The sequence below is a fragment of the Clytia hemisphaerica genome, unplaced genomic scaffold, assembly GCF_902728285.1.
Source record: "Clytia hemisphaerica strain Z4C2 unplaced genomic scaffold, Clytia hemisphaerica genome assembly, whole genome shotgun sequence".
NCBI lineage: Eukaryota > Metazoa > Cnidaria > Hydrozoa > Leptothecata > Clytiidae > Clytia > Clytia hemisphaerica.
Genome location: NW_027103551.1, coordinates 3538919 through 3563354, shown reverse-complemented (window position 1 = coordinate 3563354; position 24436 = coordinate 3538919). Strand labels below are relative to the sequence as shown.

Sequence of the window (24436 nt, the reverse complement as noted above, 5' to 3'; positions counted from 1 at the left end):
ATCTGAATTACATTTTTATAACTTACAATAGAGAAGATTACTGTTGAGATAACGCACATACTATACATATTATCTTTTCCATAACATACTATAGGTTTTTCGTAATACAAAATCTTTGTAATATGATAATCGGGAAATCGGGTTAACCTCGAAAATCCTCCTTCAATTTAGCTCGATGATTCAATGAGGTTTTCCTAAAAATATATTACAAGGTTTGTCATAATCGAGACAAAAGATGACGCATTCTTGCCGTCAAAACATAACTTTCCTCTCCCCAGGGTCTCAAAAGTCGGGAATCGCCGCCGCTAGTTGTCAAGATGGGAAATATGGGTGTTTCAAGATTTTACTCTTACTTGCTCTTGTAGGTAGGTATGTCTATGTTTTTCTTTAATTGTCTCATTTGACCTGAGTTTTTTTTCTGTGAAATATCTGTGATTGGATATCAGCATTCATATATATTATGATTTTTGTTTATAAACAATAAAAAGGAAAGTTTTCAACAAATATATTGTGTACCATTTCCAGAATGGTAGGTTTAGGTTGTCACACACAAAATTAGTTAACCCCCTCCTCAAGACAGAGAGTTATTACATTCAGGTAGCCCATGATTGTACCTCTGATAGACCCGATACCGATAGTCTCTGATCTCAAGTAAGACACAAAGTATCCTCAAAATGCACCAGAGGTGATATATATGGCTGGTGAGTGTCCTGGGCTTTTTCTGACAGTCTAGACAGTGTGCGAGAAGTTTATATTGAAATCTGCAACAAAAATGAAAGTGGTCTCTTCTACTGATTGCTTCCCAGTGCTCCTTTGCAGCCCCGGGGGGGGGGTACTAGGGTTGCGAGCTGACGGGGGGTGCCGCCCGACTTTTGAACTTTGGACCCTTACCGGGACTAAAAAGGAGAAAACAAAGGAAAATTTTGGGAATTTTGCGACCCTTAGCGGGACTAATTTGACCAATTTCGACCAAATTTCGATCTTTCAGGGGGTAAAAAGTTGAAATTTTCCTATTTTTCCGACCCTTAGTAGGACTGAAATTTGATTTTCTGATTTTTCCGACCCTTAGCGGGACTTTGGAAATCCAAAAAAGGTACCCTTAAGGGCGGCACATACCGTACCCTCCATTTGCCTAAGTACCCCCCCCCCCGGGTTTGCAGCTGTTTATCAAAATTATTCCATCAATGAGTATAGTTTGCCGCAGCGCCCTTCTTTTTGGCACCCATGGCCTCTCTCAGTGCCTTGCACGACGGGCGGCTGTAAAATCCCACCCTTCATATATTTGTTTCAATCCATGATCCGTGGCTTAGGTATTTTCTCATCTTCAAATTACTGAAGAAAGCGGGAATTTGATCCAAGAGTTAGACTGTCAACAAAGTTTCGAAAAAAATCATTGAATAAAAGAAGAACTTAAAATCTTAGATATTTTCATTTTGAAGAATAGGTGCAAAAAAGTGAAACATAGAAAAGTTTCATTTGTCATTGCTTTAATCAAAATGGGGGATTTGGAAAATTTTCTATGTTTAGTTTTTTGCACAAACCTCTGTAACTATGGGTGAGCACCCCGTTGCGTTGCTAAGATGTTGGCTTGAAATAGAAAATGAAACTACTCAAAACGAAAGTAAAATTGGCCCGTACCTAAAATCCCGACATTTTGATATACGAGGTGTTCCCCTACCCCTTAGCTTTCCAAAAATGTATAACAAGTGCTTTGACCAAAACAATCGAGCATTTTTACAAAATGCCCTCTACTAAATGGCACTGTCATCATTTGACAATCAAACAAAGGATTTTCTGTCATGAACCTTGTAAAGATTCCAGCAACTTACATTGAAATGATCTGCTGCAGCTAAGTTCTACCACTTTGCGCAGTTTGAGGATCAAGCAAAGTTAACAAAAAGCCTTTTCCCCTGCAGAACACCCGTTAGCTCTCGCAAGGACGGACAAACTTTAATCTGTGAATCATTTTCTCAAGTGAAGAGTATGCAGAGCGATTCTAGCTTTACGATAGTGTAAACTTAAAAAAACTGATTTTTGTCCCGCTTTTGCCAGACCTTAGCTTTAAAGTACTTGCGCTAAAGTTCAAATATGCGTTTCCTGTAAATCTTATAGGACTAGTTAGGGCTATACTATAGGTATATATTATGTTGTATATTGGTCTAATGTCAATACTCCTCAATTCAAGATGACAGATGGAAAGGTGAAAAGGTCCATTCCCTGACTTTGCACCATAATGATTGCAAATGTACTTTTTTAGGGACGCTGTGTGGAAAGGCCTATTTAAGAAATATGAAATGCAGTAAGATGGGGTCATTATACCTGGATGTATAAGATGTCATAAGAAAATCCCACAATATCAAAATGTCATTATTCATATTATTTATTTTAGCAAAAGGACTAAAAAATTTTATTGGTGTTTAAACAGCCTGCATCTGATGAACAAATCATGAAGGAATACAAAGTTGTTGTTCTTGGTTCTGGTGGTGTTGGTAAAAGTGCATTAACAGTTCAATTTGTATCAAATCAATTCTTGGAAAAGTATGATCCAACCATTGAGGACTTTTATAGAAAAGCTATTGAAGTAGATCATTCGCCCTCCATATTGGAAATCTTAGATACTGCAGGAACTGAACAATTTGCCTCAATGAGAGATTTGTATATTAAAAACGGGCAAGGATTTTTGCTTGTGTACTCCATTACCAATAAACAAACATTGCAAGATGTGGCACCTATGAGAGACCAAATAGTACGTTTGAAAGGCCAGGAAAATGTTCCAATGATTTTAGTAGGAAATAAACGAGACATTTATGATGAACGTGAAGTAACACAGGAAGAAGGTGAACAACTGGCAGAGCGTTGGCGATGTCCATTTTTTGAGACATCAGCCAAAACAACCCATAACGTCAATGATGTATTTGCTGAGATTGTACGACGTATTAATATTGTCAATCAAAAACAAGGTAAACGAAAATGCTGCAATATTCTATAGATTATATTATGTTTCACTAAATTATTAGATACGTTTTAACAATACTCAAAATGAATGGTATATATATATCATGTTTTCTTTGGATATGAGTGAGAATGGTTATTCAATGGCTCCTATTCTATGTATTGGATCAACCTTTAAATTTGAAATACTGGGCTTTGCAAAAGCCCTATAGATTACGCAACAAAATGTATTTTAGATGGTAGAATATTGTGACAACAGAGATTATTGATATAGTTTTAAAAAAATGATAATATACAAACGATAATGTGTACTTTTAGATCATGTTACTATTTGATGATAGTTTGAACTGTCACATAAAAATTGATAAACAAAAGGATATTATGTATGGTAGATCATGGACAGTTTACATATGAATAAAATGATCCTTTTTGTTTTCTGGCTTTTGCTGATTTTAGTCTCTTATTATGTAATTAGATGACACATTGCCTTGCTAGATGACACATTGCCTTGCTAAAAGTGATTAGGATGTAATTGTTTTCTCTTTTAAAAAGGAAAAGACCGTGCATCAATACATTCTTGTCAAAATAAATGATTTAATTGATAAATTGACAGAATGCCACTTTGAAATTCCTTTTGTCACAAGTGTTGTGGTTTGTTGTACAAATAAAACAAGCTTTTATCTATTTTTTTGCTTTTAACTCAAGACCACCAAAAGAATGATAAAACCTTAAATATCTAAGAGATTTGCTATAAGCTTAATTCATGATAGAAGCTTCTTTCATTTCGTCTAACTTTTTTATTTATTTTTCTATTAGATCAATATAAAATAGCATCATACACACTTTCTTCCATTTATGAAATATTTTTTGCCAGGCTTCTATGTTTAATTTGAAAAATCATCGTTATCTACACGAAGGCTATTTTTCATGTTTTATAATGAAAATTTTGTGGCCACAATATTAAGATAAACTTTAAGGGAAAAAAAAACTTCAATTGTACACGAAATTCAGACTTTTATCTTATAGCAATTTTTTACTTTTCCCTTTCTCACACAAGGTTCACCTATTTCCCTCTCTCCCTAGTGTTTGACACAAAGTCGGAGTCAAAACAAGACATTTCAGAATAAAGCACCGTTTTTTGATTTTATGCCACTTTTCACCTGCAACTGTATTTTATTAATTTTTGTATATTTTTTTCTGAAACAGTATTTTATTAAAATATATAATCAGAATTTCTCTCTTATAAAATACTTTTAAATGATCTTCGATTTTTTGTTGTTTTATTGAATAATTTTTTTTGTTTTTATGAAATACTATCACTTTTAAGAAATCGTTCTTCATAAATTTGGACCCGTCCCCCATTAAGATTTTGGGAGCACTACACTATTTTAGATTTTCTGAAGATTTTTCTAGCCAAAAATCATGAACTGCGAAAGTTTGAATGGAAAACTTTCAAATATAATGCTAATTCTCATTCTCTAACTCTCTAATTCTTTTTGTCCATTATCCGGAATTAGGATTTTCCCATATCAGAGCATTAGAAGTCAAGTGAATAGTTGAGAGTAATAACTCTCCATGTTTATTGCCATTTCGACAGCCCTATCAAACAAAAAATAATACATCTTTTATATTTTAAGAGAAGTGTTACTACTACCATTTATTTTTCTAACGTGCAAGCGGATCTGACGAGTGCGGGATTTCCGATGGGGCGGAGTACATCCGGAGTAGACGATTAGTCTACATCCGAAGTTGTTTTTGAGGTAACCAAATCCTATCATTCTGATGAAAACTGGAAATACCGTATTGTTATGAAAAAATACATTATTCTCGTAACCAACCTACCATTTTGTTAGACTCTCTCTAATTCGAATACTTTAGGCGTACAAAATTTCGTGAGGACGAAAAATCGCGAAATTCACGACATTTACTTTTCACAAATCAAGACGTAAAATAGAGAATTTTCACATGAAAAAACGGCTTAGACGTACAAATACTTCTTGGATTGGCTTGAAACATTTTCCCTTTGACTTACTAGTCTTTTGGCAGGCTAAAAAGTGCCATAAAATGTACATCTTATTCAAAGTTTGAAGTTTTACAGACTTTCTATTTTGTCAAGAATTTTTCGCGAATGGCCCTTCCTAGAACTTTTATTAAGATATTTACTTTCGCGAAAAGGGCCAAAATTCATAAAGATTTGCTACGAAGGATACCATGATGAAGTTTCGATGTGGAGGAGTTACCTAATTATTTATATCAGGGGGGATCGGGTTCAAAAATCCGAAATGATAAGCCGTCGTCGAACATAGAGGTCGTCGTCGCTGGGCATAGAGGCCGTGGTCGGACATAGCGGTTGTTGTAGAACATGGAAGTCGTAGCTGGACATAAAGGTCGTTGTCGCACATAGAAGCTGTGGCTGGAGGTAGAAGTCGTCGTCGAACATAGAGGGCTTGGCCCAATTGTTTTCGGTCTTATTTTATAAGTTCTGGTCTGGAAATTTGACAACACATTCTGTAAATTGTGCTTGATCCATGTTATGTTCATTTAAATTGTAAATTTGTGGAACATAGATATCGTGGCCGGACATAGAGGCATTGAGTTTCAAGCCCGAAGGGCTAGAGGTCAATCTCTAACCTTTCTCAGGCAAGAAAAATTGAAGCCTTAAAATATGCGCCGTATTTTTGATGACGGATTGAATCTAGCAATTCCTTTGTTTTCAAGTGATATATTTTTCGAAATTAAGCGGTAAATTTTAGTTTCAATCTGTCATTTGTGTAAAAACCAGGCGGGTCGCTCAAGGCCGCGCAACTTTGGTAGGATTTGTTGGCTTCAAATCCTACCAAGGAGATTGACCTCTAGCCTTCGGCTTGAAACTCAATGCATAGAGGTCGTCGTCGGACATAGAATTCGCCGGGGCGGTTCGCATCAACGAAGGCGGTTTATCCGGCGGGTTGGTTCTTGCTCAGGGTGGTTTTTTCCCTTTTCCCGTTTTCTCTGCCATCCTTTGGATGGAAAAGAGAAATGAGATCCCCAACGGTCCTAATTTGCTTAGCCTTAGATTTTACGTCTCAGGAAATTACTTTTGACTTATTAAAATTAAAACTTATTAAAAGGTACAGTAGTTTCGGAAAATTTTACAAACTGGTCCGTTTAGTACTAAATATCACCTAGAACCGTTTTTCGGTATATTTTGCTTTAATTTAATTTGGAAAATAGACTGAATTTCCCGGGTGCTGAATTTCAAAAAATACGAAATAGGTGGCTGAACTAAAATTTTGTAAATCAACTTATTGATTGGTAAGTCCAGGAAAAACAGCGGATGGATCTTGAAAAAAACTTGCAGCTACTAGAAAAATATTTTCGAAAAGTTAACCAATGAACCCGTTGTTCGACGGCGACTTCTATGTCCGGCCAAGACCTCTATGTTATCGACGACGACCTTAGACTAGTAAACTAGTCGTTGAAAACAGATCCATATACAAAAAATTCAAGCTCTAAAAAAAAAAGAATCGAAGAAGTGAGGTTGCGTGTCTTTTCTGAATTTCAACGACTAGAAGCTTCTTTCCTCAAAAAACGTTGTTTAATTTTACAACCTTTTTTAGGTTTTTGAGAATCCATCCAATTTTTTTGACTAAATGATATTTCATAGTAACATTAAACATGAGAGCATATAAATAAATGAGTATTTCCAAAAACACAATAAACACCTACGATTTTAGGTGAAGAAAAAAAGGCGCTGGAAGTAGCTTCTAGTCGGTTATTTTCCTTTGCTCTCACGCGCGCTGAATATTTAATTAGTGTTTACATTATTTGATTGACAGTTTTTTATAAGGTTATAAGTAATAACCGACTAGTTTACTAGTCTACGACGACCCCTATGTCCAGCAAGCCACAGCTTCTATGTTTGACGACGACCTCTATGTCCGGTGACGACGTTCGGCCATGACTTTGCTATACACAAATACGATGAAGGTGTATTTTGAAGACTGTGTTGTCAAATTTCCAGACCAGAACTTACAAAATAAAGACCAAAATGAAATTGGGCCAAGACCTCTATGTTCGACGACGACCTCTATATCCAGCAGCCACGGCTTCTATGTTCGACGACGACCTCTATGTCCGGCCAAGACCTCTATGCTCGACGACGACCTCTATGTCCGGCCAAGACCTCTATGTTCGACGACGACCTCTATGTCCAGCAGCCACGGCTTCTATGTTCAACGACGACCTCTATGTTCGGCCACGGCCTCTATGCGCGGCGACGACGACGACCTCTATGTTCGACGACGGCTTATCATTTCGGATTATTGAACCCGACCCCCCCTGATATGTTTACGCCCTTATTTTCGCGAAAAACCGCAAAAACCAAAAAGTACTGACGTCAGCAAAACTTGTTTTTTAAATATCTCCAGTTTGGCTAATGGTAGAAACATGAAATTTGGACCAACGTTGAATATCACGAAAAAGATCATTTTGCAAAAAAGTGCTGATGTCAGCAAAATTTCAAAAAATCTTTTTTGCAACTTCAGTCCAAATTTCATGTTTCTATCTTTAGCCAAACTGGAGTTATTTAAAAAACAAGTTTTGCTGACGTCATCAAAAATAACTGACGTCGTGAAAATAAGGGCGTAAACAATTAGATAACACCCCTTCAGCGAAACTTCATCATGGTATCCTTCGTAGCCAAATCATTGGCTTCCTCATTTTCTGGCGGCTAATGGCCTTCAAAAATTATGGTAATTTTCAGGTTTTTGAGACATGCCATAACTTACCTGAGCTAAGGAACTGCGTTCGAGTTTTGACATAAGTGAGAAATGGTGAACAAAACAATGATTACGTCTGAGAAAGAAAAACTATATGTTTTATAAGCATACGAAGGCTCAGATTTGCAGAATTCCTAAACATAATAACATAAGCGTATATGTCAGCCTGGAATATTTTTCCAGTCATTTTTATCTGTTTAAAAAGGTTTGGTAGAGGTCAAGTAAAAAAAAAAGACTTTCCACAGTTTCCTATATTCCACTGCTCCCAAAATCTGAACAAATGTTTACAAATTTTCTGAAATTTCACTAAAAACTTGGATCGAGGTGAATCATAAGCATGATTCATAAGCATGATGCTTTGAGAACTTAAGCATACACGAGCCTGACCAAGGGGCATACACTTGCTTCAAAGAAAAAACATGTAGCTGAAGTCAAAAAAGGTCAATTTGAACTCACAACGAGAAAATCTTTTCCCTAAGAGAGTAGACAATAGAATTTATGATTGATAGATTTTATTTTTTCCAAAATTGAAACAGATAAAATATAAATACAAAAATAATAAATCTGAAACATTTCTCCATAACCTCCCAGTACAAATTAAAGACAAACTTTTTCGTCGACGCCCACATTTTAGGCCAGTATTTGAACCTGTACAGGTAAAAATATGCTGCCAGTTTTAATGTGATACAAAACAACAGCGTGACAGAAGGGTAGCAAAAGTTTACAATACCCTCCCCCGGCCCTAGCAGCAGAGATTTTCGGGTCGCCAAAAGGCTCCTCTTATCGTTAATTTCGGCGCCACTTTACTTTTTAAAATTCTAAAAATGAGCAGTTTTAGAAAATAAAGTAGACTGCTGATAATCCACTGGATTCATGCTCCTATACTATCTGCCAGGTCTGTGAATCAGATTATACAAACAAAGCGGAATAATTATCCACGAATTTCCTTGGTTGCGCCTGTCCGACATTATATATAATTTTTCTTGTTTTTATTCTACCCAATAGGCCTGCTCATATATTCAGTCACGAGCAACCCTTGCCTCGTGCTCAAAATTTGCTATGTAAATTGATTCCTAGAGAAGTTCATGAAAAGTTCCATCTATTTATAAAATTAGCATTGAAGACTCAAATGATTTGATCACATTTGGTGATGGTTTCAAAACAAGGCAGTAGTTGCCAATGAAGTAAAAGCCCGAAGGACTAAAAGCGAATCTCCTACGAAGCATTTGAAGTCACTAAATTCTACTTGAGTTGCACGGTCTTTTGCGGCCCGCTGGGTTTTTATACAAATACCAGATTGAAAGTAAAATTTGCCGATAGATTTCAAAATATATACCACTCGAAAACAAGTAAACAACTAAATTCAATCCGTCGTGCGAAAATAACGGCGTATATCTTTTAAGACTTCGCTTTTTCTTGCCTGAGAAAGGTTTAAAATTCGCTTCTAGCCCTTCGGGCTTTTACTTCATTGTTCGTTACAGCCAAAAAATAATTTATGAGAAGGCCTAAAGTCACTTGCAAACAATCAGCTGTGATAAAAATCATATAATGTCAGAAGTCAATCAGTGGCTGCGTTTAGACCAACTGGCATTTGTAATTTGGCATTTGCTCATGAGGGATTCGATTTTAATAGCTTTTCCATTGTATTTTCTGTCATGGCATTTAAGGAATCGTCTTTTTAGAGTCATTACTGAAAAGGTGATTCCCTGAAGTTCAACTTTGACAGATCAAACAATGAAAAGCATGGAATTTCCTTAAAACTGCAGTCATTAAGACTGAAACTTTTTGCCGTATAGCCTACTATGGCAAATCTTGCAAATTTTTTCTCTTTGTTTTGGTTCCTTTGTTTGATTTGAAATGCCAGAAAAGGGGATTCCTTTGCTCAAAATGGCATTTCAAATGCCAACGAAATGCCAACAAGCTGGCATCATTAGGCATTTGACAAACCGAACAATTGCGCGGAACAATAGAATTCAAAAGAATACTGCAAGCAATTACAAATGCCAGGCTGGTCTAAACGCAGCCCATGGATGCATCTCCTAATAGACTTTTTCATAAATCAAGTCACGAATATCATTTGCCTCGTTTTGAAATTATTGCCATGGTGATTAACTCCCAGCGGATTTTATTAAAACTACTTTCTATTAATAAAAAAATCATTTAATGTCTCAAGGGATATGATCACCATGGAAATTGTTCGAATACGAGGCAAGTGATGTTCGTGACGTAATTTATGAAAAGGTCTATTAGAACTATTAGAACATATACTAAATAGAACATGTCATCACTATCACGTCTCTCTTCTACCAGGATATCATAAAATTAAATGTTTACGTCAACGTCATTACGTCATTGTGTCGTGTCATAGTAAACAGTCGGTTAGTACATTAGTTGTGTGTCGTTAGAAAGGTGATTAAAGTGGCTAAAAATAGAAAAGAAAATCATGATTTGTTTACACTTAGAAAGTCTCTTGTTAATTCATTGAAAGATATTTGTAAAAAACCGAAACTTTCGCAAATGATGGATTAATTTTCAGTGGGCCCTATTATTCATGATATGCACTATTGCAATGTCTTCTGACATTATATCAGGGACCCAACAGCTGATTGGTTGTCACTTTCAACCAATCAGCTACTGGGTCCGTCGAGGATATTGCAATGGTGCATATCATGAATAGTCCGCCCACTATCTTATCTTCTAGATATTCTTTACTAACTTTTACGTGAAAACCTTTTTTTCCACTATCGAAAACAATAAGAAAATAGTGCATCAAAAAACCCTAAATCAAGATGGAAGCGATTAGAAACTTCTCAAAATTCAAGTGAAAAATTTCGACGATAAAGAAAAAAAAACACATCTACCTTACCTAATTGATTTATACATGATGTGCAACGATGATGCATGAAAAGTGTGCAAACAAACAAAGAAATTCATTGTATTTGTGACGTAATGTGTTGTACGGAAACATCCCGGTTTTTGCCAGGAGTGGCAAATTTAAAGGTTTTGTTTTTAGATAAGAGTGATGTCATTTGCTTATTCATCAATTTTAATTCACAAGCTTTTTCACATTGGATTGACATAGTAGAGGGCATTTTGTAAAATCGCTCGACTGTTTTGTTAGAAGCACTTGTTATACATTTTTGGAAAGCTAAGGGGTAGGGGAATCGAAATTACTATGTTTCCAATTTTTTTTCGGACACTTTGGTGTGATTTTCGGACAAATATGACGGTCTCAGGCAAAAATCATAGGGTTAAAAATTAATGAAAATTTTAGCTCGAGGAAACGGAGACCTGTTGTATATTTTTGGAAAGCTCTCAAAAAATTAGGATTAGAGATATATTGCAAGAATAGGTGATTTCAGTACCTAACTCGAGATATTGAGCTTCAAAAAGCGCAAAAACTGGACAAAATAGCTGTTTCTGGCTGAAAAACACGGTTTTCAAGGGTTAATATCTCGAGTTAGGTACAGAAATCACCTATACTTGCAATATATCTCTAATCTTAATTTTTTGAGAGATTTCCAAAAATATACAACAGGTCTCTTTTTTCTCGAGCTAAAATTTTCATTAATTTTTAACCCTATGATTTTTGCCTGAGACCGTCATATTTGTCTGAAAATCAAACCAAAGTGTCCGAAAAAAAATTGGAAACATAGTAATTTCGATTCTCCTACCCCTTAGCTTTCCAAAAATGTATAACAAGTGCTTCTAACAAAACAGTCAAGCGATTCCAAAAAATCGAACAAAATTCCCCCTACTAACACGGACGTGGAACAAGATTGGTTAGAAAGAGGAAAAGAAAAACATTTCTTGCTTATATCAGCACAATGATATCAGGCAGACACTGTCTTGATATGAAATATGTGTCTGATATGAAACAGGAACACTTATGTAAAAATCTTTAATCTATTGAAAAATTGTTTAACATTCGCCACTCCTGGAAAAAACTGGAGTGTTTCCATAGAAAACATTACGGCATGAAAATTATGAGTTGGAAGAATGAAGCAAAAGAAAAGACAATGATGGATTTAACGAAATATTTTATCTATTCCCTTATTTTTTTTCCGTTTTGAAAAAATGTTTTTTTATACAAAGTCAAACAAGCTATTTCTATTTTCTTTTAAAACAGGACAGTAAAATAATATACTTTTTATACAACAAGTCGTGGTCATTTAAGTACAAACATCCAGGAAATTTGAAACTCAATGTGTTTAAATGCCCTCAAAAATTGCTCCAAATCAAAGTTCATCTAGGTTCAACTTTTTTATAGCTACAGTGAAGTCTCCACAACTTGAACACGCACGGGGAACATAAATTTGTTCTAAAGGGACCATAATACTTGTTCGAGTTAAAGAGACATTCGAGTTATAGAGGTTCGAGTTAAAGAGACTCCATTATATATGTAAACTTAAATGAAGAAAGGTACAAAAGCTAAATGTGACTTTTTAAAATCGAAACTTGAAGCCAGATTTAACAACTATCTGGATCAAAGTTCGTTGACTCACAAGTAATTCAAAAATGTACCTATAACCTTTTCCTGGATGTCTTACACAAAATTTCAAAATAGTATAACATTCTTTGACTTTTTCGGTCAATTCAATGATATGATTTAGTCAATGACATTGACATTGACTAGATAATGCCATCACAGTTTTTTTCGATTTTCAGCATGTTGAACTCGCATCACGGTCGACATCAAAAAGTCAATAAATTACAAAAAGAAACCATTTCTCTCATAATAATAATATCTAAAATCCATCATCTTTTAAAAAAGGGGGCAAAAAAGTCCACACTGCTGGTAGAATTGAATGTTTTCCAGTGAGAATTAAACGTGTGCAATATTATAATGTTTTTTTGTGCATCATATTGGGTTCATTTTTCTCACCTTCGAACGATGTCAGTCACTTCACCGATAAACGCGTCACATATACCAGGAGAAGTCCTCTCCGCCACCAGGATTGCATTTTCTAGATCGTCAATCGCAGACGCTCGATTCTGGTGTTTGCCTTTTAACTGTAAAGAAAAAATAAGAAAATTGAATAATTGTCACAACTTCGAATCAAGACTAAAATGACTTTGGGTTTGATTTGATTTTACTCATGGACTTGATACAAAATTTGGAGAAAGATGAATAGCGAACTAAGGGACTGGGTTCGAGTTTGCATTGTTTTAAAATAACAAAGGACAAAAGTTCATAAACAGCAAAAGTCATTTCAAACGATACCTTTGCAACAATGAGAACGTAGACTGCAAGATTTCTATATATCTCGAAAAGATATTCATTTGAATGAATAAAGCAAGCAGTATCACTTAATACCTTAAGTTGGTCTAATGTCGACATCCCTCATCTAATTCCGACACCCTTTATTAACGATAATAAGAGGGTCAGAATCACTGATTGAAAGAATATTTTTCCTCTCTGACTGCTAAGCAAAGTATAACATAGTGTCAATCAGCGATTCCCACCTTCTCATTATTCACAGCTCCAAAGCAGGATGTCGGAATTAGATGAGGGATGTCGACATTATACCAACTTAAGGTATCACCGAGACAACAACACTCACTTGTCCTAGAATTGGCAATAGTATATTATGAAGAGATCTCGATTCAGGCGCCCGTGGTGCCACCACTGCATTGTTCTGCTGCTCCGAACGATTATTACTCTTCGTCTTGTTTGCGGGCGGTGTTGTGGCGTTCGAATTAGTATTTGATGGCGGTATTTTATTTAGGGCGTTCTGTTTGTTCCCTGGCTTCGCCTTGATAGTAAATATCCAGGGGTCGGTTGTATCGGCATTGCCAGCCGAATCACCCCTATTGAAAGAGAGTAGAGAAGAATCACGTTTAAAAATTAGTCTTTTACTGAAAGCTACTTAAACTTATCAGTCTCTTAGCAGAAAGGGCTGGAATTTCACATAGATTGCCCTCATAGGGGACTATGAATCAAAAATCTTTAGACGTAACACCAAATTATACGCTACTCGGCTACCTGCCAGATAACATCATCGGATGGCTAGTCAATAATTAATTGTTCTGAAAATTTTCACTGACGGTACCATCTGAAAGAGCACAGAAGTCTGATGAAAATTAAGGGAGAAATCACAGATTTGTAAAGCCCGAAGTGTTAGATATCGTGCTTTAAGCTCTTCCAAGTAAAAAAAGTGAATATCGCAAAAAATATTACTGCTATTGTTTTCGAAAGCCCGCAAAGCTTCTAATTGGTCAAGCGCTGAAATTCAATTGTAATGTCACGTGACCTAGGTAGGATTTTTTACCTAACTACGGCACACTTTTCAGCAAAAAGCCCTTCGGGCTTTATAAATCTATGGCAGAAGCATGTCTTCCATTACAAAGTTATGAGAATTTAAAGTTCATACTGATGTCATTAAAACCTTTAAGGCAATATCAAAAGAGTTTGGAACCAGTTAAAAAATTGCACTCACAATATACTATTCGTTTCATCATCATCCCTCATATCATCACCCCCGTTTGCACGCCACCTACGGAATTTGTCTATTAGGTCTACCAATACCCCCGTCTTTCTTGCTTGACGGATAAAACGGTGACGTAGTAATTCTTTTGCTGATTGACGCTAAATAAAAATAATTAAATTCAGAATATGTTTTTATTATCAAACTTTTCAATTCATGATATGCACCATTGCAATGTCTTCCACGAACCCAACAGCTGATTGGTTGAAAGTGACGTATTGATTGATATTACGTCACTTTCAATCAATCAGCTGTTGGGTCCGCGGAAGACATTGCAAAGGTGCATATCATGAATACCACCAGAATTCCAACGCATCATAAAATTTTTTTGAGAGTTGAATAGATTCATATTTTGACTTATATTTAACGTAAGCAAAGAGGGAGCTTACCACCATGTGAAAAACTTTAACTTACTAAAGAACTTTATATGCAGCAGAAGTGAATGAATGACGAGTGTGGACAGAGTGGGTACAAAAAAAGCCAAATTATGGATGAACTCTCTCTTAACAAAGATCTGCGGAAGTCACTAAGGGGTCATAAATCAAACCAACAGATTATTGATTTAACAGAAGAAAAAAAATGTCACACCTCGTTCGGGTCTTTATGTAGACATGACGAAACAAAATCTTTAAAATTCCTAGTGAAATTAGCACCAGTCAATTCTGGCGGGTTATTTTTCGGTATTAAAAATAACACCCTCATCGGATGTAATTCTGCATGGGGCGGTTCGCCCTTCGCTAATTCAATTGCTGTAATCCCAAGAGACCATATGTCAGCCTAAAAATGATAAAGAGTACAGACATTCGAAGTTTGCCACTTACTGTTTGCGATACCTGATTTATAAAAGTCTGGTTAAGCAACTATTATTTAATTCAGTGTAATTTTCATTGTAAATGCAGAAAGCATTTCGTGCCATTATTTATCATGTTATATTGAAACTTTGGCTTCGAAGCTAGCTACGATTGGAACCCGGGGGGGGGGGGGCACTCAAGGTAAATGACCTACCAGACGTTCGGCCCTTAAGGGTAGGTTTTTCATAGTTCAGCTAGTGCACTGTAAGGGTAGGAAATTACAAAACTGCACTGAACTGCACTGTAAGGGTAGGAAATTGTGATAAAAGGCCAATTTTTTGGTAAAATTGGCACAAAATTGGTCAATTTTGGAGGAAAAATTCCACATTTTCTTGGAAAATTGCAAAAATTTTGAAAAAGTGCACTGTAAGGGTATGATTTTTCATGGAAATTCAATGCACTGTAAGGGTCTGATTTTAGAAGCCAAATTTTGGGCCGAACGTATGGTCGTTTTCAGATCGAGTGCCCCCCCCCCCGGGGATTGGAATATTCTTCACAAAGTAAAACATTCTCTACCTTAGCGTCGTATGCAGATTGCTTGATCACTTCTGGGGCCATCCAAAAAGGTGTCCCAACAAAAGTATTTCGTTTATTCATTGTGTCCGTTAGTTGGCCAGCAACACCGAAATCTGCTAACTTCACTGCACCGTGTTCTGATAATAACACATTTGCAGCTGGAAAAAAGGAAATTTTGTTAGTTGAAGGACGTATGAAAAAGAAAGAACAAAGTGTCCTGGTAGGTTGGCCCGCCTTTTTGTGTTTGTTATCTTTGCTGGCTTCTATTCACGTTATCTTCGTAGATACTACAACAAAAGTATTAAAAAAACTTCCATAGATGAAATGAGAAACTCGTATCGAATGAGAGTCCAGCAAACTAAACAGTGCATACTTTTTCAAATTAAACTAGACAAGTGGGAATCTATCAAAAGTCGGTAGAAGTTTGAATAAGCATTGTGTATAGAATTTTTGAAGTGAAAATAATGAAGATATAGATATCCCACAAAGTAGCAATTTCTGAAAATTGCATGATTGCATACTAAATGAATTGCAAATTTGTTTTTCTCTATTTTTCTTATATACCTTTGATATCTCTATGTAATTTTCGTTCTGAGTGTAAGTATTCTAAGCCTTTTAAAACTTCTCGTAAAATGATGGGAATGTACAGCTCATCAAAAGGACCAGCCTTCATCTGAAAGGAAAGTGAAAAGAATGATAAACACGACTTCAATGAGACCAGACGGAAGAACTTTTCACACAACATGAAAATGAACTACTGACCTGGGGGAGGGGGGGGACTTAGACATAATGGGTGCCGGGTATGTGCGAGCCATAAGGGTCCATTTTTCACACGCTCGAAAGTCTCTCAAAGAGGTACAAAAAACATTGAAAAGCAAATCGAGTCTCTGTAAAGGTCCAAAATTCACGAAAATCGAAATTACCTCTCTCAAAAGGTCCTGATTTTAAAAAATTTGGACAAGAATCGTGTGAAAATCAACAAAAATTTTGGCAAAAGTCTCTCTTAAGGTCCCAAAAAACGCCTATTTTTCCTCTTTCTAAGGGTCGATTTTCGATTTTTCGCTCTGAAATTTTTCGTACTGAAATTTTCACTTTTCAGTGTCTCTCTGAGAGTCGCTTTTCATAAAATTTTGAACATAATAAATTGACAAACAACAAACGCTTTGATTCGTCTTTTATAGAGTGGTACCCCTTGTAAGAATAAGAGAAGTATGGGAATAATTTTAAACTTACCAGATCGAGCGCTGAACCACCTCCTAAATATTCCATGATAATCCATAATTTAGTGCCCTAAACCAAAAAGAACACAAGTTCATTTTTGAATTTTCATTCGTTAAGCAAGCAATACTTTTATGGAAATACCTGTTTATAAAACGAATAATAAAAGTTTAATGAAGGCAATAGAGAAACAAAAACTGAATAATTTAAAATTTTGCAAGTTGGTGCCAAAAATCTTTTTTCTCGAAAAATTAGCTTTTTCATATATAATTTAGCCAGATTTAGGACACTGTAATATTCTACGTCTTTGTACATAAAATTAGGAAAAACTAATGAACAGATTTTTCACAAAGTCCAAAAAACCCTATTTTTGGGCCCAAAATGGCCCAAAGACTTTCTTTTTTGAAAATCGGGCTCCGTCACATTTGGTAATCACCATTTTGCAAAATTCCTTTGATTCAATCCCGAGAAACGTTGGTACCAGATGAATGGACGGACACAGGTTAATTTATAGGACCTCCAGGTAGGTCCAAAAATCATACCATATGGGGAGGGGATGTTTCGAGTTTTTCAGCAGTTTCATTTTATTCAAGAAGCTGAACAGTCTACGTTTTCATTCTTTAAAACCTTTATTATTAAATTAAAAAAAAAAGCTACATTTGTTGGTCAAAACTGCCAGCAACTTTTCTCTTTCATCGATCATACTTATACAGTAAGGAACATTATACTGTAAGGTTGGGGATTTTTCAATCAGAAAAAAAAACTAAGACTAACCACTTTTAGGCGTACAAATTCGAGAGGTCGAAAAATCACGAAAATTACGACATTTACTTTTGCGAAAGTTTGTACGCCTTATGAGAAATATCACACAGACCTTGAGGTGAGATCCATAATATTTGGTGACATATTCACTGTCACATTGTGCGAGGACGGTGATTTCTTGTTGAATATCTTCTATCTCATCTTCCGCCTCCTCCAGGTCAATGATCTTTGCAGCAACGACATGGTTAGTCTTTGTATCGATTCTGAAATAGAGGCAAAAGGGAAAGATTTTGAGTCAGCCAGGACTTCAATTTTCGTAATCACTTCACCAATACAAAAATTATTAGTAAGACTTGAAAAATGACTGGAGGATCCCTGACTAAAATAGCCTTTCAAAAGAACACTAAAAAAGCGCCCTTTTTGAACTTGCAGTGCCCGGCCTTTTAAAAATATGGCCTGTAACCCCTTTATTAATTTTAAAGGAGGGCCAAATAATTCAGTATCTTTTTCTACTTGTATCTATATTATCGGACAAGGATTTTACATCGGCTTTGCTCGACTTTTTGATGATATTGCAGCATTTTGTGAAAAGTTAAAGGTATGTTATGGAAAACAAACTGGCAAGCTTTGAAAACCCTTCCCAGATAAAATAAAAAATCCAATTCTTAGGGCTCTTTGCTTATTTGTGTAAAAATCTAATTTTTGAGAAACTACTCCTTTTTTTATAAGAACAAACTATATAAGAACATAGGGCTTCGATCATGGCAAAAATGTTAAGAACAAGTTAAGAACATTTTAAGGCTTTGCGGACTCTAAAACAGCCAATTTCTTGGAAAAATAGACAAAAATACATAAAAAATGGGGAAATAGGAACATACTAAGAACATTTTTAGGACTAAAACTCAAAAAGTTAAGAACATCGGCTTCAAAATTTTTGGATGTTATTATAAAAAAAAAGTGTACTCACGCTTTGTATACTTCACCGAATGATCCCTTTCCAATGCGTTCCTGGATTGAATATATCGTTGCTGGGTCTTGTTTGTTCCTCTAAACAAAAGAAATACGTTGTCTTTTCAATAGATCTTATTGTTAATTCAGGGTAATTCAAGTGCATTTTGTAAGTAACGACGCCCATAGGGTCCTCCAGGCTTCAGGTACTCCCAATAAAATTAGGTACCCCCAACGATTTAGGTACCCCCAAAGTTGTTTGGATTCTTAGGTAGCCCCCAGGATTTGGTACCCCCATTAAATTATGTTTTTTAGGTACCCCCTTTTATTACGTAGCCGATTAGAAGAATCTCTTTTTTTTGCATTCTATTCTCTGTAATGATAATTTTGTGTCAGTTGTTGAAAGTATTCAAAGAACACACAAGAGTAAGACATGTCTTTTCCCACAAATCCATGTGAAGAAACAAATATCCAAAATAGGTGAAAATTATTAATATGAAAACACTGCATGAAATATATGTCTTTCCAGTTTCTTGTCCTTGAAAACTTAATGTTTTCGAACGTACAATTGCGGAAATATCGATTTTTCCTTACAGTTTTAAGAAAAGATTCTTTTTCTTTAAGTTCTTGAAAAAAGATAATCTTTAAATATTTCTTGCTTCGAAAAGGTGGATAATTTCTTTTGTCGTTTTTCATTAAAAAGGAAATATTTCATGTTTCCAGATTGACTATCTTTTCTTCCTTTGTATTTCAAGAAAATATAAAGTTTTCGTCTTGAAATTTAAACGAAAATATTTTTCATGAAAATATCAAATTTTCATGCAGAATTTATCGAAAATACAATCATCAAATACAATAAAAAAAGGTAATAATTTCGTTTTTAAAGAACATTATAATCTCTATGCCGGGATAAAAGTAAGGAGCAGATTTTCTTGCAGCTGATTTGGCAAAAGTAAAACAAATATTTCAATTTTATGGGAGCAAAATGAGAATGTGTTCTTTAGGATTGATCTTTTGATTGACAAGATTATTTTTTAATTAAAAAATATTATATTTTCCAATGACCCCTGTGCCTGTTAGCGTGATGACAGGAAAAAGAAGAGGTGTCCTCTGTTGACCAAACTAGCTGCCACTTTTCTTTTTCGCACCTTAGAATTAGAAGTTTTAAGGCGAAAGGAGAAAGAAATGTCCTACATTTTTTACTTTGTTTCGTCTCCGCTTAGAAATTGCACTGTATAAACTTCTCCCCATAGTGGGACAAGCTCCACCGGGTCTGTTTCACTGTGACAGGGGTGTAATTAGCTCTCTTTGTACTCTATGATATACAGATTTTTCAAATTCTAGATTTTTCTTTTAAATCTTTAATTTTGACAATATAGTCAGATCAACAACTGTTGAAAGTGCAAACCACATTTCGCGCAACCTCTTGTAAAATTTGTGGCACTACTTTTAAAGAAACTCAATACATCCCTGTCTCACAGCCCCTGTGGAACTTTTTTACACATAGAACCACAACCAACTGGAAAATTTAGCAAAAACTTCATCCTCTGATGAAAAATACCCTATCATTTCAGCCCCACTGGGAAATTGACTTTGAATTCATCCCCATATAAAAATTATATTTAAGAAATTGCGTTCAAAATCATCCCACTATATTTTTGAACTCAAAAAGTATATAAATTCTATCCCCATTGGGATTTTGAAAGAATTGTTTATCCAACTGCGGCGAGTCTTGACACAGGGGTGTCTCAATGGAGTTGAGTAAATAGTTGTGTATGAAGATTCCCTCTTCAATTACTTATTGATTTTAATGCATTGTATGCAAAATTGTTTTTTTGATTTTATACGCATTAACATAAAATTATTAACTCATTAATTCATTATTAACATAAAAGTTTTAGGTGATGCTATAGCTGAAAATTCGCCTGAATTTATTCTTTGGAATTTTTAATCTTTACAAAAATACCGGTAAAATCTATTCATCGATACGTTTTTATAAGAACATCCAAAATTTTTGCCTTCGGAAATGAGCCTAAAAAATGTGCTTAATATGTTCTTATCCCCCCCCCATTTTATGAGTATTTATGGCCATTTTCCTAAGAAATCGGGTGTTTTTGAGTTCCCAAAGCCTTGAAATATTCTTAACTTGTTCTTAACATTTTGGCCTTTTAAGCCTTGTGTTCTTATATAGTTTGTTCTTATAAAAAAACATGTAGTATTAAGTTTTCGCGTTAACTAATTCTCGTAAACTTGGGGCAGTGGTGTGTTCGAAGAGCTCCTAAAAGCAGTTCAATTAATTAAACTTGTTAAAATTAAACTCAAATGCTTTAACTTGATGGAAGAAAAGAACGATTCCTAGTTTCTCTTTTTTGGCGATATTTCAAAGGCTGAAAAATTTGTTCGGCGGTTTCATCAAAAAATTACAATTAACACTTTGAACTAAACAACACCATTCCCTTTGGGACCCTGTGTTAACACATTTATAATTGTGGAGAAATTACGATATTTTCAATTGCAGTCCAATTAAGTCTCTTATAGAAAAATGTTGATAAAGAGATTTTAATTGGCAGAAATTAAAAGAGGGAAAGAAATTTGATTTGTCACGAAATCTTGTAATATGCTTTCACACGAACTTTACAGTGAAACAAGTAAAGACTTTGCGATGAATATGCGTCAATAATGCTAAAGAGGCCATGCAATGATCATGTAAGTACTCACTCGTTCAAGTTATTTTTGAAATAACCTGTCTAAAACGCGTAATTTCTTTCTTGCTATTATGTTTTCTTCAAGTAATTTTGGATTTTTAATAGTTATTTTCAATTTAAAGTTCAATTTAATTTTCAATAAAAATAAATGGACAATTAATCTGTTTGATAATCCTGTTTAAAAAGTAGAGTATAATTTTTATCATTTTCTCTCTACAGAAAGTCGAAGAACGTATCGCGAGCTCGACGGTGGAGGCCGAAACATCAATTCTGTGCAATGTCAAAGACGTGTGGAGAAAACTTATCACAAAATGAACATCGTCTCATCAGAAGACCAAGAAATAAATGGTATTAAGAAAAAGAAGTAAAGATGATTGTTCGACAACACAACAAAAGAAACATCTTCAATGCTTCAATAAACGGAGAATCGGAGAGCCCTCGGGAAAAGAGGCACTATATACAACTGAAGGAGTAATTGTTTTACTTCTTTTATTAATTAGTTCATCATTTTTTATACGAATACAATTTCTTGAGCCGTAACCTAAATCTTATTTCTTAAATTCGAAAAATGCTTTACAATGTCAAATTTTGTCAGAAATATCCCCCAACCCTATAAGCTCCTTCTATACCACATTAATTATTGCCATTGTTTTAAAAATTATATATCATGATTTATTATCATACATTATCTTATTAATTTATGTCATTTTATGTAAATAAGGCATACTTTAGATTTTTAGCAAAAGAATTATGAGTACATAGATATTAATATGATTTTTTTAATATTGACTTTGATTTTAAAGAAGAAAATCATCCAAGAATATTTAATAATTCAATATCTTATCGAATTTAATCTCGCGTCTAATTGTCGCTACAGTAACCAGAAATATAATTTCTATATTACACGTTTTTTTTTTTATAAGGAACACGTTTATAAGGAACTCGAGGCTGAAAATGGTTCAAAAAATAAGGAACTGCTCAGGCTGAGAATAAGTGGATTTGAAAATAATGTACCTTAGTTGAGACTAATTTGACCAAATTTTGATCTTTCAAGGGGCAAAAAGTTCAAAATTTCCTATGAAATAAGGAGATCGATAAGGAACTTTGAGACTGAAATTCTCTGTAAAAATAAGGAACTCCAGGCTCAGAGCAAAGTTAAGGTTCCTTATAAAAAAAAAACGTGTAGAAGTTTTTTACCTTTTCAATGTTATGAAATGAGGCGGATCAAGTATTTTTTTAAGTTAGAATATATATTCCCAATAACGAAACGTTGGTTATTTGATCTAGACATCTGCATCTTTTCGAAAATGCGTAAATAATAAATTGTTAATCTTTCCTTTCATTAAATGAATTTCGTTATTTTTTTTACAAAAAAGGTTCGTCTTTTCTCAATTTTGAATTTGACATTTCCATGGACAAGAAAACAAGTAAAAGTGAATCTTCACTGCGTGGAGAAAGTCCAATATTTTTACTTCAGAGAAAAGTAGTACTTTTCGTGGCTAAAAATGTAATCATTTTGTACATCGAAAAGTTAATTATGTCGATATTTAGAAAATTTAAGCTTTTCGAGAAATAGTGAAGATTCACTGTTACTTGTTTTCGCACAGAAGAAAATTCAATGATTTCAAAACAAGAAAACTCAGAGAAAAGTTAACTTTTCGTCATATATCTTGCGTTAGAGAAGACGACTTTTCATGCAGTGAAACAAATTAAAAAATATACTAAATTACATACAATCAAATAACGTATATGGAACTGCATCCAAAAGATTTTCGCAAGTTATAAAAAAATATAACAACTTCAAGCTACCATGTTTGTTATGATAGAAACGCTTGGTCAGCAAAAATGCAATATCGTTATTTATTTATTTATTTATTTATTCAAATTGAACCACTCCACGTCCGTGGGCAAACTACAAATTTCTATTTATAAAAAAAAAAAAAAAAAAAAAAAAAATCGTTGAATTTTAATCTCCTTCACTGGGGTAACTGTAAAATGTAAAGGACACAAGAAAGAAAAAGTAGTAAAAACGAAGGGTTTGGTTGAAAATTGAGAAATTGAGTAAAGTTAAGAAAAATATCTCACACAGAAAAAACAGCCCCCACCCTCACTGACGAGATTACAGGTCCCCCTAAACATATCAGGTACCCCCTGAAAGTGGGAATACTTCCAGGTACCTGGCTTTTTTAACACCTTTTTTTTTTAGGTACCCCCACTTAAAGTGGGGGGGGGGTGACACCATGACGCCTAGTAGCAATCAGTGTACAGATAATCAATCAATAATCAATTACTATATCACTGGGCCTTCATGCCACTTTGACTTCTTGTCTTCTTAAATCAGCATAGAAAATTTACTAGCAACCTTCATCAGGCTTCTAAATCAATTTAAAATTTGAATAAAAACTTTCCTCAAGGTAAGAGTATGGTGTCATAGGTGCATGGGTAGGGTTCCATTATCGGAAATCTTTAAAATATAATAATAAACTTACCCCACTTTTGCTAGCCATTCAGCGAATTGTTTTGTATTTAGGACAACTTTAAGTTATCCACAAGACGCCATAAAACATAATATATATTGTTTTAATATCTATTTCATTAGTGCTTTGTAACTAATTACCATTGTGTTTATTAATGTTTCTTGATCACCTGGAAAGTAAAATAAGAAAGTATTGACTCAATAAGATCTAACACAGTCACGAAAAGTAATTTTTGAAAATAACTAGTTGTACAAAAATATACTTTTTGAGTATTTGATGCCTGTCAATTTAAAAGAGCCAACGTCTGTAAGTCTAAGAATCAGACAATATCAGAAAAGTAAGGAACTGTCCTATCAATGAGCTTCGAAATTAGAGAATCTTGTGAGGAAGAAGGAGAAAAAGGAATCTTGATGCCTGTTTAAGGAGAGAGAGAGAGAGAAACCCATCCTGGAAAACTTAAGCTATTCCTCTTTAAACCTGCAACAACCCCTTGAAACCTTCGATAATCACCTAGGAAGTTCTAGCCAAGTGTCATGAAGCCTCTTAGGAGTATAATTTTGAGATAAACCTTAACATGCTTCAGAAGACTGAGCAATTGGAACATTATTCCATATTTTTACTAGGAAAATTGTGCTTGAATGCATTCGATTGCGTTTTGTATCGACTGTTAGAAAAATGACTGTTGAATAACCAGATCAAGATTTGTAAAACTTGAGCTAAAAAGCACCAAAAATAAAGAATAATTTTACTTTTAAATTT

At 34.7% G+C, this 24436-nt stretch overlaps 2 protein-coding genes across 2 annotated transcripts; one reads left to right on the top strand and one right to left on the bottom strand.

The window, feature by feature from the left end:
• The first annotated feature begins 279 nt into the window (after positions 1 to 279).
• On the top strand, positions 280 to 4282 carry LOC136800289 (ras-related protein Rap-2b-like). The gene is made up of 2 exons (XM_067056916.1): positions 280 to 365; positions 2390 to 4282. The coding sequence occupies exon 2, from the start codon at positions 2447 to 2449 to the stop codon at positions 2987 to 2989; it is 543 nt and encodes a 180-aa protein (XP_066913017.1). The 5' UTR covers positions 280 to 365; positions 2390 to 2446; the 3' UTR covers positions 2990 to 4282.
• A 5403-nt stretch (positions 4283 to 9685) lies between these two features.
• On the bottom strand, positions 9686 to 23842 carry LOC136800321 (serine/threonine-protein kinase 26-like). Its single transcript, XM_067056955.1, has 11 exons — positions 23690 to 23842; positions 18515 to 18594; positions 17660 to 17810; positions 16801 to 16857; positions 16132 to 16240; positions 15568 to 15725; positions 14789 to 14977; positions 14153 to 14301; positions 13277 to 13523; positions 12598 to 12725; positions 9686 to 10134 (listed from the first exon to the last, which is right to left on the bottom strand). Exons 1-11 carry the CDS (start codon positions 23705 to 23707, stop codon positions 10092 to 10094), a joined length of 1329 nt encoding a protein of 442 aa, XP_066913056.1. The 5' UTR covers positions 23708 to 23842; the 3' UTR covers positions 9686 to 10091.
• Positions 23843 to 24436: the final 594 nt, after the last annotated feature.

Coding starts and splice junctions, on each gene's coding strand:
- LOC136800289 (XM_067056916.1), top strand. CDS start 2,447: ATGAAGGAATACAAAGTTGTTGTTCTTGGTTCTGGTGGTGTTGGTAAA.
- LOC136800321 (XM_067056955.1), bottom strand. Junction 12,726..13,276: donor TATTGCCAATTCTAGGACAA/GTGAGTGTTGTT, acceptor TTTTCTTTACAG/TTAAAAGGCAAACACCAGAA. Junction 10,135..12,597: donor GTGACTGACATCGTTCGAAG/GTGAGAAAAATG, acceptor TTCTATTTTTAG/CCACTTTAATCACCTTTCTA.